Source organism: Martes martes (genome assembly GCF_963455335.1).
Source record: "Martes martes genome assembly, chromosome: 17".
Lineage (NCBI taxonomy): Eukaryota > Metazoa > Chordata > Mammalia > Carnivora > Mustelidae > Martes > Martes martes.
In genome coordinates this window covers 18,319,264-18,342,890 of record NC_137905.1, presented here as the reverse complement: position 1 = coordinate 18,342,890, position 23,627 = coordinate 18,319,264, and the positions used below count along the sequence as shown (strand labels likewise).

The 23,627-nt window shown below is 50.5% G+C and overlaps 2 protein-coding genes across 4 annotated transcripts; both read left to right on the top strand.

The window, feature by feature from the left end:
- The first annotated feature begins 2,675 nt into the window (after nt 1-2,675).
- Nucleotides 2,676-4,585, top strand: THAP11 (THAP domain containing 11). The gene has a single exon (XM_080829402.1). The coding sequence runs from the start codon at nt 2,930-2,932 to the stop codon at nt 3,872-3,874; it is 945 nt and encodes a 314-aa protein (XP_080685528.1). The 5' UTR covers nt 2,676-2,929; the 3' UTR covers nt 3,875-4,585.
- A 2,030-nt stretch (nt 4,586-6,615) lies between these two features.
- Nucleotides 6,616-23,173, top strand: NUTF2 (nuclear transport factor 2). Of its 3 annotated transcripts, XM_080827955.1 has the most exons (6): nt 6,916-7,009; nt 13,801-13,969; nt 17,198-17,325; nt 19,735-19,806; nt 19,891-19,989; nt 22,662-23,173. In XM_080827955.1, exons 3-6 carry the CDS (start codon nt 17,227-17,229, stop codon nt 22,773-22,775), a joined length of 384 nt encoding a protein of 127 aa, XP_080684081.1. In that variant the 5' UTR covers nt 6,916-7,009; nt 13,801-13,969; nt 17,198-17,226; the 3' UTR covers nt 22,776-23,173. The 3 variants fall into 3 exon arrangements, with proteins under 3 accessions (XP_080684080.1, XP_080684081.1, XP_080684082.1); XM_080827954.1 differs by lacking the exon at nt 13,801-13,969 and having other exon boundaries at nt 6,616-7,009; XM_080827956.1 differs by lacking the exon at nt 13,801-13,969 and having other exon boundaries at nt 6,922-7,476.
- The last annotated feature ends 454 nt before the right edge of the window (nt 23,174-23,627 follow it).

Sequence of the window (23,627 nt, the reverse complement as noted above, 5' to 3'; positions counted from 1 at the left end):
CAAAATGCAATAGGCCATTGGAGGGATTTAAGCAAAGGAATCATATATATGGCATATCATATATCTATATACACATATATATGTGTCATATATTCACATATATATGTGAATATATATATGACATATCATATATCATATATATACACACACATATGTGTGTGTGTGTATATATATGGCTTTTCACATATATATGTGTGTGTATATATATGTCTATCCATATGAACAACAGATTTTGTAGCGAAGACAAGATTGGAAACAGGGAGGCATGTGACAAGGTTCTACCCATTCTCCTGAGGTGACAAGTTTGAGGGTGGGTAGGGCCTTCAGGATAGGGAGAAAGCTATGCATTTTAGGTGTTATAAGTGTAAAGGATTAAGTGTAGATTAGAGGTGATTTTATTTACTGGAAGGTAGAATTTTTTTTTAAGATTTTATTTACTTGAGAGAAAGAGAGCACGAGCTAAGTGAAGGGTAGAGGGAGAAGCAGACTCCACACTGAGCAGAGACCCTGATAGGGCACTCAGTCCAGGGACTCGGGGATCGTGACCTGAGGCAAAGGCAGTTGCTTAACCGACTGAGCCACCCAGGTGCCCTGGAGGTAGAATTTTACTGAGCATAATCTTCACTGTGTGTACATGAAGAAATGATATAAATTTGAGCTCTCATTAATATTTTTTGAGTAAGGTAAGTTTTGAGCCAGGTAGGAATAGAACTCTACTGGTAATAGTAGGACGATAAAAATACAAAATAACAGATAACAATGATCTTTTGCTTAATTTGTCTCTACTGCACACATTTTATTTATTTATTTATTTATTTTTAAGATTTTATTTATTTATTTGGCAGGCGGAGATCACAAGTAGGCAGAGAAACTGGCAGAGAGAAACGAGGAAGCAGGCTCCCCGCTGAGCAGAGAGCCCGATGCGGGGCTCGATCCCAGGATGCTGGGATCAGACCTGAGCCGAAGGCAGAGGCTTTAACCCGCTGAGCCACCCAGGCGCCCCTACTGCACACATTTTATAAACATTTACTCATATAACAAACTGTGTATTCATGTTTTTATTGTTGTATATTCACCCAAATGAATGCACATCTTTCACCGTGGACTGCATTCCTAAGTTTGAAGGGGTTCAAGCTGTGGACCTCAGCTGCATAGGCCAAGAACAGTGGGATGTTTTCTTCTTACGGGTCTGTGAAGCCCATGCCAATAACCACAGAGCACACTGATTGTAAACAGAAAAGGCAATGGTGATGTTTGGATGTAGGGACCGAATAATTCACTTCCCATTGTCCTGTACTTTTCCAAAACATTTTAAGTTTGGGTTCCTTTTATAATAAAGCACTTTATTATCTTTTTAAAAAATATTTTATTTATTTATTTGACAGAGAGCTGGAGAGAGCACAAGTAAGCAGAGCGGCAGGCATAGGGAGAGAGAGAAGCAGGCTCTCCGCTGAGCAGGGAGCCCGACGCAGGGCTCGATCCCAGGACGCTGGGATCATGACCCGAGCCGAAGGCAGCCGCTTAACCAACTGAGCCACCCAGGTGTCCTGAAAAGAGCTGTTCTTCAGAAGACCAACCCACTTTCTAAACACCTTCATTTTCCACAGCCTCTCTTGCCCTTTAGAACATTTTCTCCATACAAGTAGTGGGCTGGAGAGGTATCTACTACAATACAAATTCTGTCCATCCTCTGGTTCTTCAACAGCTCCCAGTCATCTGCAGAATTAAATCCCAAATCTTTTAACTTAGCCCAGTTTGGTATCTTTCAGCGCTTCAGCTATCCTGCCAGTTCTCTTCCAGGCTTTTTTTGGGGGCCTAGCCTAGTTTTTTCCTCAGGGCCAGCTACTCCCCCCTCACTCAAGCTTTTCACCATTTTTTCTTCCATGGCTTCCGCTTCCCATTTTCTTCTCTGTACTATTCATTAGTTTGTAGCATTTATTTCTGTGATCAGACACCCATTCAGGTGCATTCACATCTATTACCCACAAGTCGGATCCTCATCGTTCTATGTAGTCAGGCCTGGTCGATTGAGCTTCCTTCAGCAAGGTTCCCAACTCAGTGCACTGTACCCTCCACACAGTAGGCACCTTCTGGTGACTGTGTTTAGGTGAGTATGTGAGTCAACTCAAGCAGCAGCTGAATTAGACGAGTCCTCAACGCAGAGAAAGGAGTTCCTGAGGTCTTTCTGGGTACTGAAGTTCACGTCCCCCACCCACTCCCCGCGGGAATGCCATCAATTCACAGCCCCGAGGATTGGGGAAGCGCTTCCGGCGGACACACAACCTCACCCAAATCCTAGTCCCCCCTAACCCAACCTCTCCCATAGGCGGCGCTCCAGGCCGCAGTCGCCGAGCTCAGCGCAGGGCATTGCGGGAGTTGTAGTTTCCGTAAGTAAACGCCCAAAGCGCTTGCGCACTACAGAGGCGCGCGCCGCCCGACCTCCCTCCCGCCCATCAGGATTCTGGGTCCTTGTGAAGGGCGGTCCAGGCGACAGCGTTCCAACTGAATACGCCTCTAGAGTCGGCCGGGGATAAGCCGGTGGTAAGAATCTGTTCTGCGTGGGCCGTCACGGTGCCCTGGAAAGCGGCCGGAATGATCACGCCCCCGCTCCGGAAGTGAGCAGCTTCTGGCGCGGTGCATTGTGGGGGGCGTAGTCCTCCTTCCCAGGCGGTCCTTCGCGGCGTCCCCGGGGCCGACTCCGGAGCGCAGGCGGGCGGCCGGGCGGGCGGCGCAGCGCGGGCCGGCGGGAAGCGTATTCTGGGCACGGGGCGCCGGGCCAGGCCGGCCGCGCCGGGCGGCAGTAGTGGGAGGCCGCCTAAGGCCCCGCGCGGCGCCGCCCGTCGAGGGGCGGGCGGCGGCAGACCGACCGGGCCGTCGAAGGGCTCAGGAGGCCGGTGGGCCGGGCCGAGCCGGGCCGCGCGGCGCAGCCATGCCAGGCTTTACGTGCTGCGTGCCGGGCTGCTACAACAACTCGCACCGGGACAAGGCGCTGCACTTCTACACGTTTCCCAAGGACGCTGAACTGCGGCGCCTGTGGCTCAAGAACGTGTCCCGCGCTGGCGTCAGTGGGTGCTTCTCCACCTTCCAGCCCACCACGGGCCACCGACTCTGCAGCGTCCACTTCCAGGGCGGCCGCAAGACCTACACTGTGCGCGTTCCCACCATCTTCCCGCTGCGCGGCGTCAACGAGCGCAAAGTAGCGCGCAGACCCGCGGGGGCTGCAGCCGCCCGCCGCAGGCAGCAACAGCAGCAACAACAACAACAGCAGCAGCAGGAGCAGCAGCAACAGCAGCAGCAACAGCAGCAGCAGCAGCAGCAGCAGCAGGCGTCGCCCTCAGCCTCCACTGCCCAGGCCTCCCAGCTGCAGCCGAACCTGGTGTCTGCCTCTGCTGCTGTGCTCCTCACCCTTCAGGCCGCTGTAGACAGCAGCCAGGCTCCGGGGTCCGTTCCCCCAGCGCCCACCACTCCCACCGGCGAAGACGTAAAACCCATCGACCTGACCGTGCAAGTGGAGTTCGCTGCTGCAGAGGGCGCAGCTGCCGCAGCCGCCGCGTCGGAGCTAGAGGCTGCTACGGCAGGGCTGGAGGCCGCAGAGTGCCCTATGGGTCCCCAGCTGGTGGTGGTGGGGGAAGAGGGCTTCCCTGATACTGGCTCCGACCACTCGTACTCCTTGTCGTCAGGCACCACGGAGGAGGAGCTCCTGCGCAAGCTTAATGAGCAGCGGGACATCCTGGCGCTGATGGAGGTGAAGATGAAGGAGATGAAAGGCAGCATCCGCCACCTGCGTCTCACCGAGGCCAAGCTACGAGAAGAACTTCGTGAGAAGGATCGGCTGCTTGCCATGGCTGTCATCCGAAAGAAGCACGGAATGTGAATGGGTCCGTCCCCCTTCGGCTTGCTGGACTCCTGGACCCCTCTCAGCCTACAGGGACCTTAGGCCGCTGCTGTTGAACTCCCCTATACTCCTGGGGCACTGGTTGACAGTACTGAAGCTTAGGGCAGCTGGACTCTCTTGCTGGTGACCTGGCACCCTCTCTTGTTTTCTCCTGAAGCAAGGTCCTGAAGTCTGGGACCTCAGACTCTGCACAGGTGACACCAGCAATTATGACTTTGTCCCCCACTCCCCACCTCATCTCCAGTTTATGTTGCAGGTTCTGCTTAAGCAGAGGCTTCAGAACCACTGACCTTGAAAATTACCCACTCAGGATGCAGGTCGGATGCCCAAGACTATGGGTTTGGGAAGACAACTGCTTGAGGTTGGCCAGCATTGAGACAACTCTTCTGTGTGTAGTGATAAGAGATCCAAGTAACATCAGTTCTCCTTTTAGTGCTTTTCCTTCCCAGGTGCAGCCTGTGATTCTGATGGGGACTGGCAGATCTGTGCCTCTGCCTATAAGGACCTCCCTCCCTCCCCAGGAGGCCATCTACAAGGGGATCTAGGTGACCTGCTGATGATCCAGCTTGCCAGGGACTTAGGTTTATCCTGTTATGTTTGCTACTGGTTACAAATTCTATTTTCTGTACAATTAGTCAGACTAAAGTTTTCACTGTGTTTGTTTGGCAAAACGAATTAAACAGAAAGTAAGGTTTTAATTTGAGTTTCGCCATTTTATTTTTATAAAGGCTCATTTCAGTATCCTTGGAAGGCGGGGAAATAGACCCTCTAAACAAGCCTCTACCTTAGGTCTCAAGGACCGGACTGATCCTGAGACTAGATATGCTTCAATGACCATGTTTGTCCATAAAGGGACCCTGAGCACATGGACCCTGGCTCATAAGGTTCTCACAGAGTTCCTGGCCCAGCTTACTCGGAAACTGCACCGAACAGTTCCAGTTTGCTTGGGTTAGGAGAAGGAGCAACTGAGAACTAACCCAAATTGTGACTGCTCACTTCTCTTGAGGGTTTTGAATTCCTCATGAATTTTCAGCTGCGGTTGAATTTCATTCACCATTTTAGCCCTGGTACAGTGGCACACATGGGCTTGCAGTTACTTAATGAGGATCACAGCTGAAAGTAGCCATGCTTCCTGCACACATAAGAACTCTTGTATAGATATCTTGGCCTTGGTACGTTTTCGTTGTGGAGAAGTTGGGATTTGTGATCCTTTGATTCATTTCTTGTCTGTTTCTATGCTTTTTTTAGACAAGGTAGGGGTGAGGTGACTTTTATCTGTAGGTCCAAATAATTTAGCTCAAAGTCAATGGGGGAAAGGCAAGCCTGTAAGTCTAGCCCTATTTACTATGGGTGTTCGGGCACAAATGGACACTTCCTGGGCTCCATAAAACATGACTCCTTTCTCTGTTACTTTAGAAAAAGCCACTTCCCAGGGGTTTTTCCCTGTATCTGTGAACGGAAATAACAAATGTTTCTCTGGTCTCTGCTCTCCTCTTGGCCCCTTGGCACTGACTTGAGAAGTCTTTGGTGGGGAAGTGGGGTGGAGTATAGGTTGTACAGGTGCCTGATTGGGGAAGGAATTGGATCTCTGCCTTCCTAGCATTAGTTCTGGCTTATCATAATAATGTGGTGGAAGCACAGCATTGCCCTTCCAGGCCAGCTGGGACTGAAGCCCTTTGTGAGCAGCTATTGAACCACTCTCCCATGTCCCCACTCTCCACTAGGAGTAAGGGCTTTTCCAGGCTCAGTCTATGATGTTAAGCGTATCCTAGCTCCTGTTGGTTGAAAGCACACTGTTTCTGCTTTGTCTCACTTGGACCTCTCAGCAGCACTCCTAGAACAGGTGAAGGCCAGGCTCTGGCCAAGACTCTTGGTGTCTGGAGGTTATTTGTATACAGTCTATCCAGAGTTTTTGCTTCTAGGGTGTGGGGGAATGACAGAACAAGGGAGGTCCCAGATGCACCACCAGAGTTCTCACTGGCTAAGTAATAAGCATCAAATCAGGCAAAGTAGTGCAGACCTGGTCTTACCAGCCATCCCCAGCAAGTGAATGTTGTATATGTGTGTATATTGGTGAAGGTGCAAAACTTATGGAAGAACAGGAATACTGAGATTTCTGGCCAGAAGGGAAAGCATGGAGCTGCCAGGATAATATTTCCCCTACCTGTGGTCCACCTGGGTTAGCTACAGAGCATTTCCCCAACAGGCCTGACTTAGACACAGGCCTTACTTCAAATGTTTGCAATGCCCAGGAAACGATGGAAGTGGGATTATTGACAATCTGGTCGCTTAAATCACGGGGAAAGTTTGGGTGAACCAGTTCGCTTTTCTTCTTAATAAAACTCTTAGCTGCCTTGCCTGCTGCAAAAACAACAAACAAAAAAAACCCAACTTGGAATGTTTTGGAGACCCCAACTGGTACAAGTGTAAGAGTAATCATGTCTCCACCTGAGTCCGACTTGAGCATTTGTCTCCAGCCCAAAGGAAAGCCTCGACTGCTCGAAATCAGGTTTGGGCCTGGTAGGGCGCATGAATGCTGGGACAGCAGATACTACGGGTTCCGCCCTGGCTGACTTTAGAGCACCGCTCGGAAGAGTCGAAGGGCCAGGGGTGGGAGGGGTGGCTAGAGGACCAAATAGGAGGAGAGTTCCGGAGCGGAAACAGCCCAGGGGCCCCGGGAGGGGCGGCTGGGCCTGCTTGGGGCCAGGCGGGACTCCCACGGAGGCGGGGCCTGCTTCAAACTACAGCGCAACCTGGGCGGGGCCGGGCCAGCTGGGACCTGGCGACAACTAAGCCCTGACCCCTGCCTGGCGCCAACCTCGGGTGTTCCAGAGGCTTCCGCTAGACCACAATTCTCAGGGGCTCGCCCTGGCAGCCTCCCTCCCCGGCTTAGCCTCACCTCCCGCTCTGCGGGCCGTGGCTGGTCCTCGGCGCATAGCACACCGGGAACTGTAGTTTCCTCCTGGCACACTTATGCTAGAAAGGAACTCCGGGGGACTGCGTTTCCCAGAGTGCAGCGGGGTGGCGAGGGAAGGCAGGGGGGAAGGGACAGTCGGTCGCAGACCGCGCTGGGTTGCCGCCGCCGCCGCTGCCGCCATCGTGCCAGCCCCTCGGGTGAGTGTCGGGGCTAGCGCGCCGGGGCGGGGGCTGGGCCGCTGGAGCCGCGCTCTGGGCCGCTCGGAGCCTCCGCTGCCAGTCTCCGGGCGCTCCCCCCCCCCACCGGCGGCCCGAAGCCGCGCGGGGACGGGGCCATGTGTCGCGCGCGGCTCCGCCTCCCGCCGGTCCTCTGAGGCGGCGGCCGGGGGGAACAGAGAGAGACAGCCAGGCGCCTATCCGGCCGTATCGTGTCCATGGCGGGTGCAGCGGACTGCGCGGCGGCCGGGCCTTTTTTTCTCTGGTCCAGACCAACCCAGATGGGGCTCTCCGGGCCCCGCCCCGTCTGGCCTAGCCCGGCCGGCCCGAGTCCCACAAGCTCTGCAGGCAGGCTAGCGGGACGACCCCAGCCCCACGTCCTGCCACCCGCCAGCGAAGGATCTGGGGATGGGCAAGAGCCACCCGGCCCGCTCCGGAGTCAGCATTGGGTAAGGGCGCTTTCCTGCCGCAGCCCGGGATTAGGACTCTCACCCGGTTCCCGAGCATAGCCGGGCTAGGATGTAGGTGAACTCTCCCCTGCTTGTCTGCCCGTTGGGAGTGCACAAAACCTAACTCCCACTGTGGAATTGATGCGTAGGTTCCTGCGTGGAGGGCAGGTCAGGGAATCTGGGGCGGGAGGGGTGTTCCACATGGGACTTCACACCCCCCCCACCCTCCGCCAGCCTTGGAGGATCTGGCCTGATGCGATGAGCTGCTCCGGCCTGGTAGGCTCAGACCCCGCCCTTCTACTGGGGACCAGGCCCCAGCTGTGGGTAGGTTGGCCGGCCCATTTAGTGGAGGAGGGGAGAAAAGCCACGGAGGTGAGGTCGGATGTGTGAGCCCCCAACACGTTATTAGACCCCAGGGGTAGCCTAATCCTCAAATCTGTCCTTCCCAGAGTCATCTGCCCTTCTCCCACAGAGGAGAATGATTCCAGGAGAATGGTGGTGACAAGGTGGGTTTTAGTGGAGGGGAAATTAGAGGAGAAAGTAGAATCCAGTTCTGAGGACCATGAGCCCAGTGCCAAACGAGAGACTGGATTTGAAGCTACATTGATGGTGTGCACATTTGGGCGTGGGGCTCAGATTCAGACTCTGTGGGGCCCTCCTGAAGCTTGGGTGGGAGAACTAGAGCTGAAAGCTGCAGAAAGTCAGACACCCCTCACTTGCTCACTTCCCGCTAGCTGGAGTAACCTGTGTACAGGCAGGAGGCTGCTTGAGCCTTGGGAAGTTGCCTTCAGTGATCATTCCAGCTACCCCTGTGAGTCCTGGGAGAAGAGAAGTATCTAGCCTTAAAGTAGTCTTCTGATGGGCTTTATAAAGGCATATCTGATTGACTGATGATGTATTAAGGGACCAGTCCAGAGAGAACCTTGGGATTTGGGGAAGAAACAGCTTGTGGAGCCTTGATTTCTCTGACCCAGTATAGCTTCTGAGCCATAATTCTTGCAAAGATTAACGCAGCAGCTAAAACTCCGCAGGCCTGGCCTCAGCAGCAAGGAGGTCTCCTAGGAAAGTTGGGTTAGGCCCATGAGGCAGAAAGCCGCCACCCCTGGACTTTTTTTTCCTTGAGTATTTCCCCAGGTGATGTTTTTCTGGTCTTTGGGCTCTAGCCTTCGGAAGTTTTCTTTTTCCTGCTTTGTCTAGTCATTCTCCCTGGTTAAGGAGGACAGGCAAAGATCTGTCCAGACCTCCTAACCAGCACTTGTCTTCTCTCTGACCTCAGAACCTCCTTGTCCACCTCCTGGCCAGTAAGCACATGGAAGTCAGGTTCATTCAGCAGGCTTGGAAGGGTCTGGTTTGCTAGTGGAGATGGGCAACAAGGAAGGACTGCCCGCAGGACATACATAGGATCCCTGTGATAGAATCTCTTAGTACTAGAAGCAGTTTTTTAAGGATCCTCTCTAAATTGTCAGGATTGGTTCTGTCTAGGACACAGGTTTCAGCTGATCTAGGCTTATTTCTGTGGATTAGTTTGCATATTCTACGGCCTTAGGTGACTTGATGACAATGGTTTCCTTCAAGGTCAAAAAGATACTTTTCCTTCTTGATACTGTTCCTTCACCACTGGCAGCAGCATCAAGGGTAGGAGGAATTCTGGTCTCCCTCTCATTCCAACCCTAGAAGTTTTCTGTAACTTCTGTGTCTGGGCTTAGCTAGCCATTGGTAGGCATCCTGACCCCCAGAAGTCCTTGACCTTTCTGGAACTTGGCAGGCCATCTGTATCTCAGAGATAAGAGGAGAGTCCTGAGGTTCTTCAGAATCTGTCTGCATCTTCTATTCAGGTAGGCTGACTTGGAAGTGGGGCCTGGCATGGGGAAGTCAAAATGTGGCTGTATAAGCATGGCAGGGTGTGAGGGTGCCTGCATTCTCTGCTCAAAACTAGGTCCTTTAGTGACATGGAGTATACGTCTCCTCTTCAAGCCACATCTCACTTTATTCTGCTGTCTTTGCAGTTGGTGGGTTGGGGTGGCATGAGTGGTTTAAGAATGACCAGAATTCTCAAATTATAGAATTGCAAAGCACTTGTATAAAAGAAATTCTGGGATTCCCTTACTGGGGCATTAGTATCTTAATAGGAATTTTTTTTTTCTTTTCCTTTCTTACCAATGATTAGTATTATTCAGCAACCATTCTTTGGGCCTTTTGTGTGTTAGGCTCTGGGCTGAGGCTGAAGGTAGAAGAATGAATCCTACCCAGTCCTGGTGCTGGGGAAAGGAGTAATGTTGTTACGTGCTTAGGGCTGAGTTGAAGGGACCTACAGGGGCTCTTGGTCCTGTGCAGAAGAGGGGGCTTTGCATTGATTAGAGCACTGAAGAAGAAAGGTTGTTAGTGAGCCTTTAAAAATCTTTAAAAAAAGAAAAAAGTTGAGCAGGATTTCTAATGGACTTGGGTTGAGTTGAACCTCCTCGTGGAGATTTTGGTTTTTCAGTTTTGTTTTTTTTTAAACAGGTTTTTTTTTTTTTAAGATTTTATTTATTTATTTGACAGACAGAAATCACAAGCAGGCAGAGAGGCAGGCAGAGAGAGAGGAAGGGAAGCAGGCTCTCTGCTGAGCAGAGAGCCTGATGCGGGGCTCAATCCCAGGACCCTGAGATCATGACCTGAGCGGAAGTCAGAGGCTTCAACCCACTGAGCCATCCAGGCGCCCCTGTTTTTCAGTTTTTTTTTTTTTAATTTAATTTTTTCTTTTTCTTTTTTTTTTTAAGATTTTATTTATTCATTTGACACAGAGAGAGATCACAAGTAGGCAGAGAGGCAGGCAGAGAGAGAGGAGGAAGCAGGCTCCCCGCTGTGCAGAGAGCCCGATGCGGGGCTCGATCCCAGGACCCTGAGATCATGACCCGAGCCGAAGGCAGAGGCTTAACCCACTGAGCCACCCAGGCGCCCCTCTTTTTTTTTTTTTTTAAGATTTTATTTTGTTTTGTTTTAAAGATTTTATTTATTTATTTATTTATTTGACAGAGAAAGAAGAAGCATGGGGAGCCTCAGAGGGAAAGATAGAAGCAGGCTCCCTGCTGAGCAGGGAGCCCCATTCAGGACTTGATTCCAGAACCCTGAGGTCATGACCTGAGCCAAAGGCAGATGCTTAACAAACTGAGCCACTCACATGCCCCTAAAGGAATTTTTATATGTTAAAGTAGACTTACAGGATCCTGAGGGTCAGGCTAAGATTGCTTTTTGTGCTCAGCAGAGTATTAATATTAAGTCCTTATATGTTGGTGGTATCTACTGTGTGCCAGCTCCCTAAGCCCTGAGACTAGAGAGAGGACTATCCCAGAGGAGGAGAACCTCTCCCTCATGAGGCAGGTGTATTTGATGTGCCTGGGAACTTCAGTAGACTGGGGACATTATGGAATGATTGTTTCTTAAAGCCTCACATACTTCCATCAGAGCCCCTGGGTCTCACCAGGGCAGAGACTGCTGCCCCCCGGGAGTGATGTCTGTGTGTAGAGACATTGGCAGAGGTGGTTTCAGTCCTAGGTGAATGCAAGTTCTCACTTGGTGTAGTCCTACTTTGATCTGCTGAGCATGCACTCGGGCTTTCTCTCCTGAGAGGTATAGAACTTGCTGATTTCAGAGGGCAAGAAAAGGCCTAGGCTCTATTCCTCACCGTCTCCTTTGTTACCTCTGTACTTTCTGCTACTTGACATTGGCTCTCAGCTGTTCTAATCCAGGCCATTTTAGTGGATGTTTTAATGCTGGCTATGCTAGTGACCTTGCATCGTCTTGAATTCTTAACCTCTTGGAATTTTGGTTTCTTTGTCTAGAAAATGATGATGCTCATACTAGCTTTACAGCTGTGAGGCTCAAATGAGAGCACACTTGTGACTGTTTGGCTTCCAGAGAAGGCGTTCCATTTAGCACCCTGGGGACTCCATGTACATCCATTTATTCCTCTGCTCACCTCAGTCTGGGAGTGTCAGGACAGTGTTTGCCAGGCATGGTTGTAGCAGACCACGAGGGTGGTCACATAGGAGCTTCAGGCCCAACTGGAGAGCCAAGTCCATATATACCTGATCTGTAATTTCATACCGTGGGGTTTAGTTCATGGATGGGACCTGTCTAGGACGGGGGCCCAGAGATCTCTGAGTGACGTGGGAAAGGGAGGCTACTCAGGGACTAAGTACAGAGCAGAAAGACCAGAATGCAGGTCTTAGGTTTCAACTTCTGAGCTACCCAGGGCAGCCCTAAAGCCCTGGATCCCTCCTCTAGGCAGAAGAGAAGGAAAAGCCTCTCAGGGTGCTGGGGGCACCTAGGCCTTGGGTCTGCCCCAGGGAAGCGTTCTGTCACGGCCAGCCATTCAGGCACCAGACCTGGCTGATTGCTCTCCAGAATTCCGGCAGGAGAGTGATGGACTAGGCAGTTACCAGTCTTCTGTCGGGGCCACTCTATGATGTGGTATCCTTGCAGGAAGGTGAGGTAACCACCTTTTTTCTAGTTCTTGACCTGGGGCTTCACTTAGGACCTGACTGACTCCTTGTAGCTGGGTCTTGCTCTGTACTCTCAGTTGATTACTCCCAACATCCCCACAATTACTGGTGGGGAGACAGGGTCAGAGGGTCATACAATGAGGGAGAGGAGGAGTAGGCTAGACACCAGACCTTGAGGCTGTGGTTGTGTGCCTGCTATTGAGCCACAGCTGTGCCTCAGGTGACCAGAGCTTTGCAAATGGGGGGAGGGGGCAAGCCCCACTTGCCACACCCTCAGACAGACAGATGATTGGTGACAAAGGGTTGTTTCCTGATGACTTGGACAGAAGGTCTAGTTGGAGGGGAAGTGGGTCACTTGGCCACTTAAATTCAGGGTTTGTCCAGAAATCACTCCTCCAGAGAAGCAGGGCTGGCTGGGCCAGGTACCATGGGAACAGTGCTGCCTAGGTCAGGGAGAGAGATCATAAACAGATACATTAAGTGTGACTATTTCATGCAATGATAAGTTGTAAGAAAACAAAACAAGATGGTGAAATGAGTAGCTGGGCAATTACTTTAGACTGAGTGGTCAGAGAAGGTGTCTGTGAGGAAGTGACATTTGAGCTGGCACATACGTGACAAGGAGCCAGATACTTGAAGATCCAGGGAGAATAGTAATCCAGGTAGAAGGATAGATAGTTGCAAAGCTCTTGGGTGAGAACAGGCTCAGCATGTTCCAGAAACAGAGAAATACCTGACTGTAGAGGAGGGGAGAGAGCGGGTGGCAGGAGATGAGTTTGGACAGCCAGGAGGGCAGGTCACCCTGGGAGCCTTGAAGGCAGGCTAAGTGGTTTAGGCTTGTCAGGGAGAAGAGAAAGGGAAGTCACTGCGAACATTTGAGGGCCATAGGACATATGAGGGTAACTAATGACCATGGTTGATGCTGATTTCAGGGATCCCACTAGAAGTTCAGCGTGTCTGCTGGCATTCCCTGCAGGCCTTGGTGATGGGTGCTGGAAAAAAGACAAGCATGGGTCTTCTGTGTATCTGTCTGGAGTTTGTGGCATCTTCTTCCCTATCACTTTCCTGCCCCCGTCCCTGCCCCAGGCCTAGCTAGGCTAGGATCTATCTCTGATTTGCTGAGATGGTAGAACTGAGCTGTGACTTTGCGGGTTTGGGAAAACTGTGAGATCATCCCCCATGAAAACGCCTATTGTTGAGTTTGGTGTGGAAATCTGCCCGGTGCCTTTGTTTGGAGGCAGAAGCCCTGGTTCAGTCCTATCTTGCCCCTCTCTGAGAAAGTCAAGGTTAGAGGTCAGGGCTTCAGCCTTATTTGCCCAGAAGCACTTCTCTCACTAGTGTGTTTGCTTGTTTTTATCTCCGCCCTATTGTCTCTGGGGGGGCTTGGCCCGGGAGTCCGCCAGACCTGGTTCCATCTAGTTCCACCATCCATTAGGCTCATGGCCTTGAGTGAGTTAGCTAACCTTTTCTAAGCTTCATTTTGCTTAAGTGTAATGTGGGAGTTGAGTCACAGGGTATTAGGAGCAAATGCTGGTAAAGCTCTTAGCACATTTCTGTGTCTGGTACACATTAGGGAAAATGACATGTTATCAGCTGGACACTGCTATTTAAGTTTTGTCACTGGGAAACACCCAAAATTTGAGGATAAAAATTAAAATTTTCTGTTGTCTAATGGGGTCTTCTGGGCAAGAGGTTTTAACCTGGGGTCTATGGCTGAACCTCAGGGAGTGTGAACAACTTGAAATTATTCACAAGGCTGGGTCATCTCTACCACTGTGCAAATTTATTGGGAGAGGGCCACGGTTTTTGAGACATTCTTAGAGGGTCTTTGCACCCACAGAGACCTAAAGGTCAGTGAAGGCTGATGCTCAGTGGGCGAGAGGTCATCAAGGTCATTTCTGCTCCTCGAGGAGCCTGGCCTCAGTCAGCCTGCGGACTGTTGGGGTGAAGCAGGAGATGGCGTGGTCAGCGGCCCTCTTGGAAGAACTGTAGGAGAAGCCGTCATGAAGGTCAGTCCCCGATCTGATGTGAGGCTGCTCTAAGCCTTGGCATTTTTCTTTTCAGACTGTTCTTTCTGCAGTATATGTATTAGAAGCAAGGTCAGGGTTTGGTGGCCATCCTGGGGAGCATCCTCCCAGCCTGACCCAGACCCCTCCCTGTGTTGCATGGGGATGGATGGGGGGGCGCATTGCTCCCTACTTCTTTTTTTGAATGCAGGAATGCTGCCTCCTAGCCATGAGTTGATAGCTTGTGGGAAATTTGGAGTCAGAAACTAAATCCTGTATTTTGATGAGCCACTTCCTGTGCTGGTGTGGCAACAACCACACTGGAACCCTCTTAGCCCAGAGCTACAGTGTTTCTGCAGAGGAATGGGCCCTGGCTGTGTTGATAACAGTTTTGCACATGGGGTTGGGGTCAACATTTAGTCTGGGAGGGAGGACCCAAACAGGTGGAGTCTGAACAGTGAATTGAAGGAAGAGCAGGAACTAATCAGGCAGATGTGGGGTGGGAGGACATCCCAGCAGGGGGATGCATGGGGTGGGGGTGGGGCAAAAACCAGTGAGCAAGTGCACAGCGAGTTCTGGTCATTTGTGTGTGGAGCTGGATGAAGGTAGGAGAGAATGGTAGGGACATAGGGACAGGTGTGGAAGGCCACCTGTGGAGGAGCTTCAGGGTTTAATCCAGAAGTGAGGCTGTTGTAGAAAAGGGACATGGCCAGCTTTGTTGTTTAGAGCTTGGGGACAAAGTTAGCAGGAAGAAAGCCCTGGCTTTGACCAGGGGATCCAGTATCAGTTGGGCTTGGGGCAAGACAGATTGCTGAACCTCAGTTTTCCTGTCTGTAAAGTGGGATGACTGTGGGATCTGACCACATGGCTGTCATGATTACTACATGGAAATAAACACAACAGGGTCAAACAGGCCAACAGGTTGGTATTGACTTCAGGGACCCTACTTGGAAAAGTCCTCAAACCATATGGTTTTAAAGGTTCCTTTTCACACTTTCTGGGAGCCCTGAGCAGTCTCATTCCTTAGAAGAGCTCACTTTGCCCTGTTCTGCCCCACTAGACCAGTGCCCTCCTGTCCCTTTAGTCCTCCACCCTCTTCACTCCACCACTACTTCTGCCAAGTAGTTTTCGTATTGACAAGTTATCACACCTTAAGAACAATATTGAAAAAGAAAGAAACACCCCCACATTTCCTCTGCATCACTCTCCTACCACATGGCACCACTTTTCTTGTCTTTGGATCTGCTTTTATTTAGCCTTTTTTCCTGCCCTTACCTCTTTTCATATGCCCAGACACTTGCTTATGCTTTTTCTTTCAATCAGCCGTGTACTCTTTCTCCAAGACCTCTCCTGAGGGCTGCCCCATCTTGGTGAGGGAGCAATGGCCCTCATCCATTCCTCCAGCTTTCCTTTTGCCCCAGAGCTCTTCGGGACTGAGTAAGACATCTTGGGGTAAGATATTGTAGTGCTGGGCCACAGTGAGTGAGCCAAACATAGTGAATACTAGGGTAGAAGGGCTAGAGGTTTGAGATGTGGCAGAGAGATTGGGGGGTGGGTATAGCCACAGTCTGACCCCTTGGAAATGTGACCAAGACAGCAGCTGAGACTAGCTGTTGATCCTATGCTTTTCCCACTTGTTGATTTGTTTCTTGGCAGAGGATAAACTGGGACACACCTTGTGTTCCTGTGTAGCAGGCGTGGCCGGGTCCAGGCTTTCTCTTCTACTTGTTTTAGACTTTCCTGGACATTTCTTAGTCATCCCAGCACTGAGCTCCTATTTTTAGTGCCACCACCTCCTATGGGACCTAAAATAAAGTTGGCTCATCTTCCTGGCCCCTCATTGGCTGGAGTTTTGGTCATAGGCTAGGAGATTGGCTGGATTAGGAATAAGCCACTGCCCCCGTACACTATCTATCCCAGCTGGCTCCTCTGGCGTTGGGTGAGGTCATAGGGACTGGAGCGAACTAGCAGGTTCCCTTAGTGAGGCTTTGCAACCATTGGCAACATCAGGGTTCCATCCCTTTATAGTGGAGGAAGGTGAGGCTCTTCTTAGGCAGTTACTTGCATCAGATTCCACCACAGTTAATCGTTGTCTGGCAGGGTCAAACCCAGCTCCTCACCTCTTTGGGTTCGAGTCCTGTTACCAAGAGATGGGGAGATAGTCCCAACTACAGAACAACGGACAAGTCTGGTGTCATGGGATCCTTCAGTGAGATGTGGCCTTCCTATGCCAGGCTAACAAAGTCAGAGTGCCTCTCATCTGGGGCTCGAGTTTGCCATCTAGCACTTTCAGAGCTGTGATGTTTGTAGCTGTGAGGGGGTCTCCTTCCTCCCTTAGAGACCAGAGAGGGGCAGCCCCTTCCAACAGAGACAGTGCTGGGATGAGGAGTATGAAGAGATGACATGTTTCCTCCCACAGCCTCCATTTCCGCTCCCAACACCCCTCAGTATTACTCTCTGATCTTTTGAACTCATAGCCGCAGCTCTGAAGTGGGTAGGGGTAACTCCCTGTCCCTGAAGATACGAAGAGATTTACCCATGCTCAAAGAAGCAGACTGCTCCCAAGACTAAAATGGAGGGTCACTTGCTGTTTTGTTGCAAGTGGGGCGTTGAGGAGCCATCTCCGCCTCTCTCACTGGGTCTTCTTCCACCTGCCAGTACAGCCCTGGGGTGGTGTTGATGGGACTGAGGACTGCAATAGAAGACACTCCACACAGAGACATCTAGTTTCTGACCTGCAAAGTGGGAAGAATGACAGTAACTCTGGCCTTGCAGGTTGTTGAGAAGATCAAATGAAAAGATGTGGGAGAGCGATGTGGTTAGCTCCTCCTTAAAAGCCACCCGCCTCCTGGTCCCACTACCCCCCCCTCCCCCCCGCCCAGCCATTAGGCATTGAAGGGCTTGCTCTGACTTTTCTTTGTCTTGGCTCCACCCTCAGCTCCCATCCTATATGCTTCATATCCCCGTCACCCCTTTGTTTCATTATCCAGAGCTCTTCAGAGGAGGGGCTGAGTGTGGTCCACCTCTGGGCTCCCTGCGCTGGTCTGTATTGGAAGGGGTCTCCTACCAGTTTGCCAGGGCTTCTCTATGTTTCTTGGGAATACAGACCTCAGCAAAGAACTTTCTGCTCAAGGAGGGCAGGAGGGGTGGGGGTCAGTGAGGAAATAGCAACTGGCTACCTCCTGCTCCCTTGGTGCCAACACTTCCCTCTCTGTCTCGCTGGTCTTGCAGGTCTCAACGAGGCCGGGTGACGCTCCAGAATGGGAGACAAACCAATTTGGGAGCAGATTGGATCCAGCTTCATTCAACATTACTACCAGTTATTTGATAACGACAGAACCCAACTAGGCGCAATTTATGTAAGTCTTTAGCTCTGGGGCCTGAATGGGACTCCACGGGATCAATTCAGATATTGGGCTAGCCTGTCCAGTTCACACATTCTAGCAGCCCTCACTGGATTCGGCTATACCTTTCTATTTGAATTTCTTTCCATGGGATAGGGGGCCTGAGGCCTAGCCCAACGACCCGGTCTGCACATTCCTTTCTGTCATCTTCCATAAGAGTAGGGGTCCAGGTATCCTTGGCAGGGTGTTCTGGGCTTGCCATTCCATGGTCCTGGGAATTCCTCTGGTTCCAGATTGGACAGCCGCAGGCAGATGTGAGGATTCATGGTGCTCTCTGGAGGCAGCAGCTATGAGCATCATAAGTACAGAGCTGTCTCCTGGAGGCCCTAAGTCTAGTTTCCTATGCTCATGGTAAACAAATAAGGTTACCCTGGGGAGACCAAGGTGTCTTTTTTTTTTTTTTTTTTTTTTAAAGATTTTATTTATTTATTTGAAGGAGACGTCATGAGTGGGGTTGAGGGGGGGGCGGAGCAGCAGAGGGAGAGCAAGAAGCAGACTTCTCACTGATCAGGGAGCCTGACTCAGAGCTCGATCCTAGGACCCCAAGATTGTGACCTGAGCTGAAGGCAGACACTTAACTGACTGAGCCACCCAGGGGGCTGAGGGAGGCTCGTGTGTCTTTCAAGAAATCCTTCTAGGCAGGCATTGTTTGGTGCTATTTTAATGATGTTCGTATATACCAAGCACTACTTGCATCTGACCTGGCCAGGACTCAGTCACAGAAGTGTGATGGATCGGGCCATGCCTAGCAGGTCTGCGCAGAATGGAAGTGATAGGAGTCATCCAGCGTAGCCTCAGAGCCTGACTGTGGGTAAAGCACTCCGTATCTCTCTCTAGAAAGTCAGGGTCAACTGTGAAGAAGGTCCACAGACCTTGTGGAAGGTCAAATTCAGCACGTGTATTATTTGGTTGTCGTCATAGATAGAGAATTTTAAAAACTTGAACTGACCTGACCCTGGGATCCTGACATTTCTGCCTCAGTGCTTCTCAAAATCAATTAAAGCAGTCCTGACCCAGAGAAGTCAGCAAGGTCCTAAAGGAGTGCTTTATCTATGTTCGTTCTATCTTTTTTTTTTTTTTTTAAAGATTTTATTTATTTATTTGACAGAGAGATAGAGTATAAACCGGGGAAGTAGCAGGCAGAGGGAGAGGGAGAAGCAGGCTCCCCGCTGAGGAGGGAGCCCGATGCTGGGCTTGATCCCAGGACTCTGAGGTCACGACCTGAACTGAAGGCACGTGCTTAACTGAGTGAGCCACAGAGGCGCCCTTATCTGTGTCATTTCATACGATTCTCAGCACATGTCCCCTTTAAAGATCAGGAAATGGGTGCCTGGGTAACTCATTCAGTTAAGCGTTTGCTTTTGGCTTGGGTCATGATCTTGGGGTCCTGGGATTGACCCCGGCATTGGTCTCCCTGCTCAATGGGGAGTCTGCTTCTCTCCCTCCCTGTACTCCTCCCCGCAGTCCCACTCGTGTGCTCTCTCTGTCTCTCTCTCTTTCAAATAAATAAAATCTTTAAAAATGTATAAATAAGAGCACCTAGGTGGCTCGGTTATTAAGAGTCTGCCTTCGGCTCAGGTCATGATCCCAGGGTCCTGGATTCGAGCCCCACATTGGGCTCCCTCCTCAGCGGGAAGCCTGCTTCTCCTTCTCCCACTCCCCCTGCTTGTGTTCCTCTCTTGCTGTGTCTCTCTGACAAAAAAATAAAGTCTTTAAAAAAATTTTTATATATATATATAAATAAAATCAGGAAACAGACTCAGAAAAATAAGTGGCTTGCCAAATGTTATAGCTGGTAAGTGGCAGAGGCACTTTTGAGTTCTGCCCCTAAAAGCTGTGGCAGGGGAGATCTGGAGGGAAGGGCAGAAAGCTAATGGATTGCATGTTGATGGAAGGGAGGGTCCCAGGCTAGGCCTTGGGAGGCCTTGTCAGCTTCCATCCTTCCCTGATCCTATGGATGTCCTCATGGGAATGGCCTCAGTAGAACTTAGCCTGAGCTCTAGAGATGGTGATGAATATAGGTTGTTTCCTTATTTCTTGTGGGCTTTACTAGGACTGGTGCTGACTGACCACACAGCAGGATGACTTTGGGCTGAGCCTTGGCTCCGTACAGCCATCCTGGGGCTCAGGCATATCAGAGGCCATATAACTTCTTGAATAAAAACTGGTAACGAGCTTACTAAATACATTTATATTTTCTTAGTGTTTCAGAGCCTGGGCTCTGGGAAGATAGGAAATAATTAAAGAGATTAATAGTGTAAAGTATGGAAGCTACCTTCAGTTCTTTTCTTCACCAATAAGGAAACTGAGGCTTGGACTCATTTTTTCCCAAACAAGGTCCTGACTCTGTTTTCTGGGTTTCAGATTGACGCATCATGCCTTACGTGGGAAGGACAGCAGTTCCAGGGGAAAGCTGCTATTGTGGAGAAGCTGTCTGTAAGTAAGGGCCAGGGCCGTGCTATAAGCGGCTACTTCCCTGCCCTGCTGGCTGCAGCATGCTGCGCACTCTTTCTTTTGCAGAGCCTTCCGTTCCAGAAAATCCAGCACAGCATCACGGCACAGGACCATCAGCCCACGCCAGATAGCTGCATCATCAGCATGGTTGTGGGCCAGCTCAAGGTAAGTAGTGCTGCCTCATAATACTGCTGGTAGGGAGGAGTGGGCGGCAGAGAATAGCCCTGCACCCCAGCCTTCTCTGTGGTGTGACCTGCTTCTCAAGGGACACCCAAAGCATCTAGAGCTGTGTAATTCAGTACAATAACAACCACTAGTCACATTTTAAAATTACGTTTTAATTTTAATGATAGTTTTTTTTTTTTTTAAGATTTTATTTATTCATTTGAGAGAGATACAGAGACAGAGAGAGAGGAGAGCACAAGCAGGGGGAGAGGCAGAGGGAGAGGGAGAAGCAGACTCCCCGCCTTGCAGGGAGCCCTGTGTGGGGCTTGATCTGAGGACTCTGGGATCATGACCTGAGCCAAAGGCAGATGCTTAATCATCTGAGCCACCGAGGCGCCCCTTAATGTTAGTTTTAAAATTATATTAATTAAAATGAAATAAAGTTACAATGGAGTTTCTCAGTTGAACTAGCCGTGTTTTAAGTGCTCATAGCCCTTATGGCGGCCTATTGGACAGTGCAGACATAAATTTTTTTTTTTTTAAGATTTTGTTTATTTATTTGAGAGAGAGAGAGTGAGAGCATGAGAGGGGAGAAGGTCAGAGGGAGAAGCAGACTCCCCACGGAGCTAGGAGCCCGATGTGGGACTCGATCCTGGGACTCTGGGATGGTGACCTGAGCTGAAGGCAGTCACTTAACCAACTGAGCCACCCAGGTGCCCCCAGTTTGTTTTTTTTTTTTCTAAGATTTACTTATTTGAGGGGCGCCTGGGTGGCTCAGTAGGTTAAAGCCTCTGCCTTCGGCTCAGGTCATGATCCCGGGGTCCTGGGATCAAGCCCTGCATCGGGCTTTCTGCTCAGCAGGGAGCCTGCTTCCTCCTCTCTCTCTCTCTCTGCCTGCCTCTCTGCCTACTTGTGATCTCTGTCTGTCAAATAAATAAATAAAATCTTAAAAAAAAAAAAAAGATTTACTTATTTGAGAGAGAGAGAATGTGCGCGAGTGGGGGGAGGGGCAGAGGAAGGGAGAGAGAGTAAGAGGGAAGATACTGAGAACACTCCCCACTGAGTGCAAAACCTGACACAGGGCTTGATCTCACGACTCTCACGACCCATGAGATCATGACCTGAGCAGAAATCATGAGTCAGGTCCTTAACCAACTAAGCCACCTAGGTTCCCAGACTGTTTGTGTTGTTACAGAAAGTACTGTTGGAGAGTATTGGTCTAGAGCCTTTTTGGAAAAGGGACAAGAGATATAGGAGCAGGGTGGAGCTGTGGTGTCAAGCTGTTGGGCTTCTGTACTGCCCTGAAATGTAGGTAGGCTTTCTGCTGGCAGCTGGCCCTTGAGGGGCCAGCTGCGTGCTGAGTCGCAGTCACTGTCTTAAGTCCATGCTCCCACTCCCTGAGCTGGCCACTGGCTCCTCCACCTGCTGAGCAGAGCGGATTCCCAGAACTCCTGCTCCTCTTTGCACTCTTCCTTCCTTCTTCTCAAGACCTGTCCTCTTCAAAGCCTTAAGCTCCTCTGTCTCCCAAGAACTGTCCCAGGAACTCCTACTATTATGCTCCAGCAGACTGAAGCCAGATTCTTAGTTTCCAAAAAAGCATCTCCTCCTTCCCAAAGCAGGACAAATTGGTTCCCCCTTGACCAGGTCTCAGTCTCCTAGACCTGTGTCACCATGGGGCTTTGAAGGCCTGTATGCCTTCTCCCTACGCTAGGTGGGGCCTCCTGAGTTGAATACAGGGACAGAGAGAGGAGGCCTCTAGGCCTCTGCCATGGACCCAGAGGGACCTGCCTTCTGGCCTGGACTTTCCTGTCAGTTTTTACTGCCTGCCCAATGTGTCCTGTCCAGAGTTTGTGCGCAAATAGGCCCTTTCGAGTGAAATGGTCTCTCCGGGGGGCTCAGTGCCCACTTTCTAGGCTAGGGTCAGTAATCATTGCCCATTCCTACCAGGCTTCAGGTTAATTCTGGTGTTTTTGTCCAACTCGGAATCCCCAAAAGACTGATTTGCCTTCTTGCTCATGATAACTCTCAGAAAACCCAACAATGTTAGATACTGAGCTGGGTAAGTGGGTTCCTACCCTAACTAGGCTTCATCCCGGTCATCTGCAGTTTGGCTGAAGGTGTTTTGCCTTTCTTTTCTCGTTGCAAATGTTATATATGACGTGACAGGAAACACTGCCTGGTGACATTGCTTCATTTTTGCCCTGTAGAGGTGTGATTATAGTGTGAACTCACTTTTGAGCCTTTTCTCAGTCACCTGGTCACAGTCAGTAGTGGGCGTAGTTTCTCCTAATTGGACTACCTGGCATGGTAATCAGACACTAAGATTGTTTGGTTTTTAGGTACTGTAAGTTACGTGGTGCGCAGTGCAGAAGTCTCTCAAGTTGATCACTGTGCCTAGAGATAGGAGCTCTGAGCTCTGTTGCAGTAGCTCACTGGTGACTTACTGGGTGGTTCAGGTGCGTGCAGCAGTGTGAGCTGCCATCTGTGCCCCCTGTGTGCCCAGTATATTATATCAGTTCACGTTCACAAGTATCCCGTGGTTATACTGGAAGTTAAGTCCAAGACAGTAGGGTCTGATCCCAAAGTTGGCATTGTTTGTCCTGTTCCCCTACCCCTGAACCACCTTCCTGTTCTTAGGCTCACTAACTGAAGCATTTTCTTTCTCCTCACAGGCTGATGAAGACCCCATCATGGGGTTCCACCAGATGTTCCTCTTAAAGAACATCAACGATGCTTGGGTTTGCACCAATGACATGTTCAGGCTTGCCCTGCACAACTTCGGCTGACCTCCTCCCAGCCAGGCACTCATGCTGTTTCCTCCTCCCTCCTCTTCCTGATACTATTCACACTCCTCCAGATGCTCCAAATATCATACACAAACGAGCAGGGCCGCGGTGGGAGTGGGCGCAGTGCGCTGCTGCTACCGAGGTATTGTGCATGATGTTTGGATGCTAGACTAGTTGCATCTGACAGGAGAAGTTTGTGTTGTACCAGCGCATGCCTTGGAAAGACTTAAGTAATGCAAAAGGTTGTCTTTTTTTTTTTTTTTTTTTAATCTACTGACAAGTTGCTCTAGTAACCCAAAGAAGTGAAGGAGAAAGCAGCTGCCTCACCGCCCAGATATTGATTTGTTCGGATGTTTCAATGCCTCATGATACAATAAAACCACAAAATTTTCTTAACAGTTTAAATTGTTTTAATTAGTTTAATAGTTGGCTGGGCATCAGTAATCACCTTGCCCCATTGGCTCTCTCATGTCTCACCTTCCCACCTTTCCCCCAACTCAGCAATACCTGTGGCAAAGAGAAAAACTGCTGAAGCGGCATTCCCAGCTAGCTTCTCTCAGAAGCCCTGTAGGGCATAATATTCCCCACCTCAGCCCCACTGGACTTGGAAAACCGAGCTGCAGACAGCTCAGGTCCGGCCCGAAGCTTCCTCTGCCCTGGAGCCTTTGCAGTCAGTTCCGAGGACTCCTACATTGTGTAGGATCCGGCCTCTGGTAATAGAAATGATCTAGAATCTCCCTGAAAGTGACTCATCAGGTTCAGGTGCTCTGGACTGAGGCCTCAGCAAAACTACCCTATGGTTTTGAGGGAGAGGGTCCTGTTCTACCCCCCGGAATGGTCAGGATCACATCC